Below are 9960 nucleotides of genomic sequence, written 5' to 3'. Positions count from 1 at the left end.
TAAATTATGATCAAACGATCGGTATTGCTTGGTCAAGAGGATTTAGACCCTCTGAAGATGATCCAAATACCTTTTTTTCCTAGCCTTACAGAACGGGTAGCCCGGGCATGCCACATCAGCTGCCCTTTTTTCCGGGCAGCTTGATTTGCTTTTTTCTAGTTTTCGGTTCCATTCAAAATAGTTAAAAAAAAATTGAGGAGAGAGAATCCGATAATTCGATATTTTGGCTAATTATTATTTATTTTGGTCCCAAAAAAACAAATATTTATTTTTTTCACCAAACTTTAAACTGTTAGCTTGTGGGAGTCCATTTTCTGAGATTTCTGCAGACATTTCTGGGTTAAAACTGAAAATTTGGCTGTTCCTATCTGATAAATAGGACACTTCCCTCTTGGGTTTTTTTTTTTCTTTTTCCCCACGAGCTGATTGATTTCGCTTCAAGGGTTCGTCGAATTTGATCTGCTTTCCGCGTGATCTATCTGTTTTTTCAGCCGGGTCGTCTTTTTTTTCCTCTAAATTCAGTCGGGTTTTTGTAAAGTTCGGAAATTTCAGGGATTTTGGTGGGTTTTTCGTATGGGTTGTGTCGACGGCGGATAGAGGCGGTTCTGGGTGGTTCTGCGGGGGTGGGAAGGTGGTGGGTTTGGGTGTTTGATGGTATCTGGATTTGATCGTTTTAGGGTTTGTGAGAAATGGGTTTGAAAGCTGAGGATGGTAAAGTGGAGGCCTGGGACATCTGCAAATCGAAGGTGAGGAGGAAGAAGAAGCAGAAAGCTGATGGGGATGATGATGATGACGTGGAGGAGGAGGGGAGTGGGTGTTGGGTTAGGCTGAGGTACTTTGGGAGCTGCATTTCTTCAAGATCCAAAGTTGATAGCTCAATCAGTGGGACCAGTAATACTCACTGTGGTGGTAACTTTCTGCTTCTCTTGGAATTACCTTTTTTACAAGCTCATATGCTTCAAGTATGTTTGATGAGATTGATTGCTTTTGGGGATTGTTCTGTTGTTTCTGTTTGAGCTTGTGTTGTGTAATCTGTAGAGTTCTTACTTTGTTAATCATAGCATAAGCAAATTTAGCCTCCCATAAGTTAGCTGCATTATACTACTTTGGTCAAGCCGAAGAGCTTTGCTCTTGGTAGATTTTAATCAAAGCATGATAATTCCCAGAACTTGTGAAGAGTATACCTGCAGTGACGGGGGTAAATTTTGAGTTTTGGAGGGGGGGTTTTAGAGATGAAACCCAATTGAGCTCTTTTTTCTTTCTCATACGAGAATAGCCTCATTGGTGGCTGAAAAATCCTCTCTTGGTCCTCAAAGAAACATTCCACAGAAACATGTGAGTTTGGTTTTGAGAACAAGAGTAATCCCTCCTCTTTGCTGTCTCCTATAGCGGGAAAACAATATCTTAATTCCAGACTGTATGACTAAATGAATACATAAGACACATTTGCGGAAACTTGAAGTATGTTCTGCCTTATTAAAAAGATGAAGGCTTGTGTATTCTGATAATGTACTACCCTGTAATTTTCACTTTCTTTTAGTTTGTTGGATGCTTTGTATAAAACTTATCTGTTTCTTCTGAGGATTGTCAACCAACAAACTAGGGCTGTCTTGTATGGAAGGAAATGAAAACTAATCACCAACTAGGAAGCTCAGTCTGTTGTGATTTAGGACAGTGAGGTTGATAATTAAGGAATTGGCAAGGAGATGGTTGGGCATGCGGATGAAATTTTGGTAGCAGCGGTGAGGGTGTATCATTATGGTATGGGAAATGAAGCCATAAGGGGTGTGTGCTATTGGAGGATAGAATTTATGGCTTTAGCAAAAATTTCCTGGGTTTGGAAGAGTGGTTTTTGAGTTGAGTACATAGTAATTCTAGATATAAACTAAGTTTATAAGATACATGGCATATGTCAGATGGCTGTCGTTATGGTGTCTAATTTAGCTGGTCTTCTAATTTCCTATTCAACGCTACTAACTCATATGATAGAGCACTTCCATTTGACATTAATCTGGTATATCTTTTTGTGCAATTCATCGGTTATGTGTACTTGTCTTCAAGAATAAGTTCTTACATCAAATCCTTTGTATGCTTTAAACTTAATTTGCTTACTGGGAACATGTTTTCAACTTAGTACTATTAAGAAACCATGTTTTTTAATTTGTATCAGTAGTCTAATGTATTGGTTTCTCTTTTGGTGTGTGCAGAAACTAAATCTATAAATGATACGAGCAGGGACCAACCAACAGCTACTGTAGTCTCTTCATCAACCACTAGTAATACAGAAAGTAATGCATCCACTTCCAAACTTGAAGAGGAACTTAAAGTTGCTTCACGGTTGCGAAAATTCACATTTATTGATCTTAAATGGGCAACAAGAAATTTCAGACCTGAAAGTCTTCTTGGTGAAGGTGGTTTTGGTTGTGTGTTCAAGGGGTGGATAGAAGAAAATGGAACTGCTCCAGTAAAACCTGGCACAGGTCTTACTGTTGCCGTTAAAACTCTTAACCATGATGGACTTCAGGGTCATAAAGAATGGCTGGTTTGGATCTGTCCTTATTTTTTTTTTGTAACTTTAGCACTACTAAATATTTGGTGTTCTCTGCCTATCTTTTATTCAATTATTGATTTTTGTTTCGCTTTCTATGTGGCAGGCTGAAGTAAATTATCTTGGTGACCTTGTCCATCCAAACTTAGTTAAACTTGTAGGATACTGCATTGAAGATGATCAAAGGCTGCTAGTGTATGAGTTCATGCCTCGAGGGAGCTTGGAGAACCATCTATTTAGGAGTAAGTAACTGCCTTTTTGAAAATCTAATTTTCATTCAGTGCACCCAATTAGCCAATTACGAGTATTATTTGGCATTCTTTGACAATATCTGCTATGTGCAGGGTCGTTGCCTCTTCCATGGTCTATTCGAATGAAGATTGCATTAGGTGCTGCAAAAGGCCTTGCTTTTCTCCACGAGGAAGCAGAAAGACCTGTGATCTATCGTGACTTTAAAACCTCCAACATTTTATTGGACGCCGTATGTGCTTAGAGCTTTGGCTAACTCACATACTTCCCCTTAATATCATTCATCTATCTAATAAAGTGCCATTTCAGGATTATAATGCCAAGCTGTCTGACTTCGGACTTGCCAAAGATGGTCCCGAGGGTGATAAAACTCATGTCTCCACCCGTGTGATGGGAACTTATGGTTATGCAGCTCCTGAATATGTAATGACTGGTAAGGAATTGATAGTATGTCTCTCAAATATAATTAGTTAAGATGGCCATCTCTTCGTTTTTCTTGTAATTTCCATCCGCTTCACTAGTTTGCGTACTTTAACTTCTCAAACTTCATGTCTTGAGCATGTAGAAGCTATATGCGTTATCTGGTGTTGAGTGTTACACATGAGCTAGGTCTAAGATGGTGGGTGCAATTAATGCTCATCCTCTTGGACATTATGTTTTTGATACACGTAAAGATTCTCGATACTTTGTTGAAGTCTGAGTATATTCACTTGTATTTTGTTGCAGGACATCTTACATCCAGGAGTGATGTATATAGTTTTGGCGTGGTTTTACTCGAGATGCTGACCGGCAGAAGATCCATGGACAAAAACCGACCCAATGGCGAACATAACCTTGTGGAATGGGCACGGCCACATCTAGGAGAAAGAAGAAGATTCTACCGGTTGATAGACCCTCGGCTTGAAGGCCACTTTTCGATAAAAGGTGTCCAAAAAGCCGCACAACTAGCTGCCCACTGCCTTAGTCGAGATCCAAAAGCCAGGCCCCTAATGAGTGAAGTTGTGGAAGCCTTAAAGCCCCTGCCAGCCCTCAAGGATATGGCAAGCTCATCATATTATTTCCAGACAATGCAAGGTGACCGTGTCGGTTCCAGCCCAAATACCAGAAACGGCGTCAGACCACAAGGAGGATTGCTGACGAGGAACGGGCATCATCAGCAGAGGAGCCTTTCGATACCAAATGGTACCCATGCTTCTCCATATCACCATCAATATCCCCATCCATCGCCAAAACCTAATGTCAAACCGTAAGATAGGGTTGGCAGCTGTCTGTATCATTTCCCACCTCCTGTGAGCAATCATTTTCTTCTTTTTCCCCCTTTTTTCGCTTCCTCGATCCGTACAGATGTAATTTTCGGTTAAAGCATTTGTTCTTGGACCAACTGGAAAAGCAGCAGAGATTCATGTTTGCTTTGATGTTATGTTTTAGAATGTAAGGGCAGGTGAAGCTTCTTTGAGCAAAAATGTGTTATGCCATTTCTGGTTGGAAAGACCATAACTATTGCCTCCCTTTAATCTGTCATCTTTTTCATACAAGTCTTTTGGCTCAATGAGTACGTTCCCACAACGGGTTTGCAAAACTTGCAGCTCAAGTCGTTAAGAACATTACCTCCAGATTCAATATTTTTATGTACAAATTCCCGTCTCCTAACATCGCTCGTCTACATGGCCATACCTTTTGGACTTGGCTCATTGAGTGTGAGATGTCTGACTGAGTGTGATCGCTAAAAGCTATTATTTCACGTGTTATAATATAATCAGCGGTAGCCAAATTCTCTACCTGTAGATTAGAGTATTTTTATGTTTTTGGGACTACATTTCCAAAGAGAATTATTTGCGTCTGAAGTAAACGCATAAAACCTGCCTTCTTTTACTATTTCTGTGAAATAAACATGTACATGCTCAAACCTCTCTCATGGTGTAGCGCATTTGTAATTTAGTAACGTCTCAGCCTGGAAGACCACTTTGCTAAATGTCCTAAATCCATGCTTAATCCATGAGAGGTTTTGTTTTGTGTTCCTTTTCTTCTTTGGCAGGTCGTTCTCCGATGGTGGAATCCGCATCGTCGTTATAAAGGATGACTGTTGTTTCATGCAGCCTTCCTGGTCAGCTGCTCCTTTGATGTGCTCTCGAAGATCTTGTCGGCATTTCCAACCTCAAATCCGTCTCGCCTGTGATGCTCTTTAACCTGTGCAAGTTTGTAGTTCAAATTGTTCATAACTGTACAACACTAAAAGAAACTTGAAAACCCGAAAATACAAAGAAACGGAAGTATGGTCACCTCGTCAAGGGGCAGATTGCTGTATTGAGGCAGAACCAGGCGTTCAGCAAACTCGATGTAGGAGCAGGGGACTGATTCAGTTACACCATCCGCAAATTGGAAATGGATTGAATCTGCGACTGTTGAACTTTGCTGAAGAAGGCCATCGGGGCTCACTGTTAATGCAAAAATTAAAGTCATTACATCATAATCTCCGGAATTGAACACGCAATTTGGTCATAACAGCATTGAGTCATATATGCAATAAAAGATGTTTTGTGAAATTTCACTAAACTCAGTTTCGAAATGCCAATAATGTCTCCCTTTTCATATCGCAAAGAAGCATCAATCGTGTACAAAAACACCACAAGATCATTTCCAAGACATTTTGTTGTGCTAAAAATCATGGAACAAACCTTTAAGAATTCCCCCTTCAGAATTCAACTTGAAACCATTCTTCTCAATGAACTGGTTGAGGCTTTTAATATCTCTCAAGTGCGATTTCAGCTGATGAGTGGAGATGGTGGCATGGTTCAGTGCATACCCATTGACAAGCGTCCAGGCAGCATATTCGCTTTCCCTACATATCCATAAGATACAGGCCTTATAAAGATCGAGATATAACAATATGATGCCAGGAAATGCAATGTTCACATTGTTAAACTTCAGGGCTGCTACAATATTCAAACCCAACCTCCCTGGCAGATACGAAATTTTGCTTACGCAAATAGTAAGACATGGATATTGACACAAGAACAGAATGAAAATCAAGTACCTAGCCAATTGTTGGAATTCAGAATGTAACGGCTTCTCCCACGTTAAAGATCCGAGAGCACTTGCTAGAGCAGCATGTTTATTTCCAGAACCAGATATTTCAGTGTACTTTTTTATTATATCCTGAATGTTGAAACAACAGTCTCACTATATGCGAAACAGGAACCATATGAACACAACATGTTATCTATTTTCCATGAACGGAGGAACATATATTGATATATATACCTGAGTTTGGGGACTCATCTGATCTACAAGAAGCTCGGATATGAAAACTCTCGGCAGAGGCCCATTCACACCACTGCCGCCATGAGGAATGGGAACACTGGGGGGAGAAAACCACAATGCTCTCAATTTTTTAGCTGGGAATCTCAATTCCTCCTGGGGCGTGTACCCAAAATCCAGGAAAATTTTGGCCATGGAATCAATGCCATAACCATTCACCTATTTATTGTTCCCAATTAAAACAAACTTCAGCACCAATGCTAACAAGATCAATTTAAAACTAACGAATATAGCAGATGTGAATTAAGTCAGTTAGCCACGGAAATATCCTCGTAGTTTAGATTCTTTGGAACATCGATTTTGTCAACAAAAATGAACGCATATCATCAATTTCATCACATACAGAGTTTAATGTCTAAACGAAAACACGAATAAAAACTTTTTGATAACAATTCATTGAGCCAAGGGAACGGAATTCAATTACCCCAAAAGTCCTGAATGCGAAATGGTCATAGTAAATTTGTTCATCGGAAGCCGACCCAACAAGCTCCAAGATTGCTTTTGCAGTTGGGTTTCTGCTTAAGTAGACAGCCTCCATGCTTGCCAACACTGCCCTGAAAAATGATTCGGCTCCCTGCAAAACATGATCAATTAATCTAAATAGCAAATACGCACTACCGTCTAGCGGAGTTCCTCTCTCTCAGCCGAAAGGTCTCAGGATCGACTCTCACGGACGACGAGTTGGATAAAAACATTGAAAATTAACAACAGATGAGAATCGAACCTGGGAAGGAGGATCAAGGGATGTTCCGTTGTCTGATCTGGAGCTGGAAAGCGTAGAGACATATTGCTTGTTCATGGAGATTGAATGTCTGAGGGGAAAGGATGATGATTCGGTGAGGGAGATGAAATTCCTCCGGGTGATGGTGATGGGATTAACGTTTGGTTGGAGAGGAGTGAGAGAGTAAAGGGTTGATGAGGTTCTGTTAATGGCGGATGAGGAGGAGGTAACGGAGGAGATCATTCTGGACAGTCTCATACGTTCGTCGTCTGCTTTCTCTCTCTGGAATTATTATTATTTTTTTTTCTTGTTTCTTCTTGTTTTGCTTCTTCTCTGTTTGGAAATAAGTTGCGTTTGCTCCGCTCGCTCTCCACCACCCTCCGCCTGGAATTTTAATCCACACAATCAATTATTTAAGTGCCTCTTTCTTAAGATTATCCAATAATGTGTTTCAACGATGCCAACGGTTTATTTGTTAAGTTTTAAAAATTATTTAAATCCGTCACTTAGTATTATGGTAAGATCAAACTTAATTTTGGGCTAAATGCTATTTTTTAGGTTTTATTCCCTCAATTCAACCCAACTCATGTTAAATGTGTGGACAAAAAGCTAAAAGTCAAACAAAAGTCAAATTTCCCTCATGATTTAGCCCAAAAAATGGTGTGGGCACCACCAGCGGGATCCCACCCACATTGGCATGTCTTCCAATATTTATTGAATCCAATCGCTGAAATTAAATATAATCAAATCTAATAGTAAAAAAAAAGATTTAACGGCCCAAATTTAAATCTAGCTGCTAAAATAATTAAAATTTTTATTTAACTCAAAATTCATCCAAATTTAGTGATTTTTCAATATTTATTGGAATTTAAATATTTTTAGATTAAAATGTTCATAAAATTAAATTATGATAGTGTACATAATTTTTTTTTTAAATTACTTTTAAAAGAAAAAATTAGTCTAAATTTATTCTTTAATAATCTCAAGCTGGCCAGAAGGGTTTGAGTATAAAAGTTGTTTCTTGTCTAAAACCTAAATTTTATGGGTCAAAAATTTTAGGTTTTAGCCCAAGGGTTGGAGTTGGAGATGGTCTAATGGTATTCCTCTTCACCTATAAGTGAGAGATCTTAAGTTCGACTCTTGTAAAATACGAGTTTGAATTACATTATTACTACCTCATTGTGAAGCTAAGCATACCCTCCTCTCGCTTAGTATAGATAATATCGTTTGTTAAAAAAAAATTACAGCATTTATTTTAGGTTTGACTCAATAAAAAATGACTGCATATTATATTTGTGTGTGAGTTGGGTATCTAAGTAGTGACTTATCTATTGTGTGGCCAATTTCCTTCTTTAAAATATAGTATCACATGTAGTAGAAAAATCATCTAAATACAAAATAAATAAAGACAGATCTCTTATAAAAAAATATCATCCAAATTTGAAATAAAAAATATTTGGTCATTTAATAATACGTGTAACAAAACATGGTTAAGAACATTTTTTATTTTAAGAGAAGAAGTTAATAACATCCTTAACATTGAAAGGTTGACTATAAAATATGAACAATTCTGCCCCTAACTTATTTTTTTTATATCATATTTATATCCCTTTTCCTATAGAGTTAATATCCATCAACACATGTGAATTCAATCTCTATTAGAGATATGAAGAGGTTTTTTTGTATGTCAGAAGCACTGTCTGGTACATTAACTGTCATAATACGAGTGGTTGAATACTTAAAAGAAAAATTCAACTAGTTTTGTTATAACATTTGACGTATCAGACCGTGTTTTCAATATATTGAAATATTCCTCCTCGCTAAAAATATATTTTTGTCACTGATGGTGTGGGAGCTAGATTTGTGGTCAAAGGAAGGCTGAAATGCCTCTGTGAGTCTTCCCGGGCCCCGAAAGAGGTGGATAATCGTGACTTGCCACCAGTTGTCTCATTTTAAAAAGAAAAGAAGAAGAAGAAGAAGATATTTTTGTGATATTATTATTATTTTGTTATTTCTAGCATAATCATTTGAGGAAGGATATGGGAAAAGAAAGGCAGCGGCAGAGAAGATGGATTAGGATTTGTTTTATGATTTGGATGGTGTAAATATTGAAAAAGATAAGGAGTATTTTTGTCTTAAAATTTTATGCTTTTGTGTTCCACAAGGGTGGGATAGAAATTTAACCAAATTTCGTTTCGTAGGACAGCGCGTTCCACTGTCATTGGCGCACCAAACGTGAAACGAGCGTGTTTCATCCCACTGTGATCTGTCTCATCCAACATAACAAATGGTACCTTACAAACGTGATTGGATGAGAAGACAAAGGCTCACTTGGATGTGTTTTTAAAATGACTGAAAGCGCTTTTAGATAAAATATTATTGGGTTTCAAAAGCACTTAAAATGTTTTTTTGCAAGAAGCACCAGTTATGTGCTTTTTCTATGAAGTACTTTAAGTGTTTTTCCAAAATTTATTTGCATCTTTACTAATAATTGGTTCTAAAAACATTTTCATCAAAAATACTTTCAGTCATTTCAAAGATGCGAAGCAAGCTAATTATTGGTGGTCGGCTACCAGGCTTTGAACTGAACCATGCTAAAGGTGCGATGCGACTGTGTGAGAATGGGCTACCAGGATTTGAACCTTGGACAAACTGATGAATTGGCCCATCAAATTTTCAAATCACCCTCAATTAACCCAAAAAAAATATATGAAAAAGAAATAAAAGAAATTTTCATTTGAACTACCCATTTGAAGAATGGGCATGGCCAATTACTTTCACTAGCATTTTATGTACAAAGGTGTATTTATATTAGGGTTCTTAAAAGTAAGTTGATATTGAACTTACTACATACAAATTCGAAACTAAAATTTCTCTCTTACAAGTGAAAAGAAATATCGCAAGTATTTTGTGAAACTATTGAATATTTACAAAGTAACTTTTGTAATGAGTCTGCTTACTCATGTAGGTTAAAATGGGTTATAACTTAGGCCTATTTCAAGTTACTTTTTTAGAAAGTATTTATGTTAATTTATTATTATTATTATTATTATAAAAATTTTGGTGTTTAAAAAAATTACAAAAAAAATATTTTTTAGAAAAAAGTATTTGAAAGTACTTCATG

At 37.6% G+C, this 9960-nt stretch overlaps 2 protein-coding genes across 2 annotated transcripts; one reads left to right on the top strand and one right to left on the bottom strand.

The window, feature by feature from the left end:
• The first annotated feature begins 248 nt into the window (after positions 1 to 248).
• LOC126607449 (serine/threonine-protein kinase PBL34-like) lies at positions 249 to 4311 on the top strand. The gene is made up of 6 exons (XM_050275030.1): positions 249 to 909; positions 2208 to 2542; positions 2655 to 2790; positions 2893 to 3029; positions 3107 to 3230; positions 3524 to 4311. The coding sequence occupies exons 1-6, from the start codon at positions 690 to 692 to the stop codon at positions 4045 to 4047; spliced, it is 1476 nt and encodes a 491-aa protein (XP_050130987.1). The 5' UTR covers positions 249 to 689; the 3' UTR covers positions 4048 to 4311.
• A 231-nt stretch (positions 4312 to 4542) lies between these two features.
• On the bottom strand, positions 4543 to 7232 carry LOC126607451 (uncharacterized). The gene is made up of 7 exons (XM_050275031.1): positions 6840 to 7232; positions 6540 to 6689; positions 6059 to 6274; positions 5832 to 5953; positions 5473 to 5636; positions 5078 to 5232; positions 4543 to 4984 (listed from the first exon to the last, which is right to left on the bottom strand). Exons 1-7 carry the CDS (start codon positions 7092 to 7094, stop codon positions 4886 to 4888), a joined length of 1161 nt encoding a protein of 386 aa, XP_050130988.1. The 5' UTR covers positions 7095 to 7232; the 3' UTR covers positions 4543 to 4885.
• Between the last annotated feature and the right edge of the window lie 2728 nt (positions 7233 to 9960).

This window comes from Malus sylvestris, chromosome 16 (assembly GCF_916048215.2).
Source record: "Malus sylvestris chromosome 16, drMalSylv7.2, whole genome shotgun sequence".
Classification (NCBI taxonomy): Eukaryota; Viridiplantae; Streptophyta; class Magnoliopsida; order Rosales; family Rosaceae; genus Malus; species Malus sylvestris.
The sequence above is the reverse complement of the archived record's forward strand: the minus strand, read 5'-3'. Positions and strand labels throughout refer to the sequence as shown.

Coding starts and splice junctions, on each gene's coding strand:
- LOC126607449 (XM_050275030.1), top strand. CDS start 690: ATGGGTTTGAAAGCTGAGGATGGTAAAGTGGAGGCCTGGGACATCTGC. Junction 910..2,207: donor CAGTAATACTCACTGTGGTG/GTAACTTTCTGC, acceptor TGGTGTGTGCAG/AAACTAAATCTATAAATGAT. Junction 3,231..3,523: donor TCCTGAATATGTAATGACTG/GTAAGGAATTGA, acceptor ATTTTGTTGCAG/GACATCTTACATCCAGGAGT.
- LOC126607451 (XM_050275031.1), bottom strand. CDS start 7,094: ATGAGACTGTCCAGAATGATCTCCTCCGTTACCTCCTCCTCATCCGCC. Junction 6,690..6,839: donor CCCTTGATCCTCCTTCCCAG/GTTCGATTCTCA, acceptor CATGTTTTGCAG/GGAGCCGAATCATTTTTCAG. Junction 4,985..5,077: donor GCAATCTGCCCCTTGACGAG/GTGACCATACTT, acceptor AAACTTGCACAG/GTTAAAGAGCATCACAGGCG.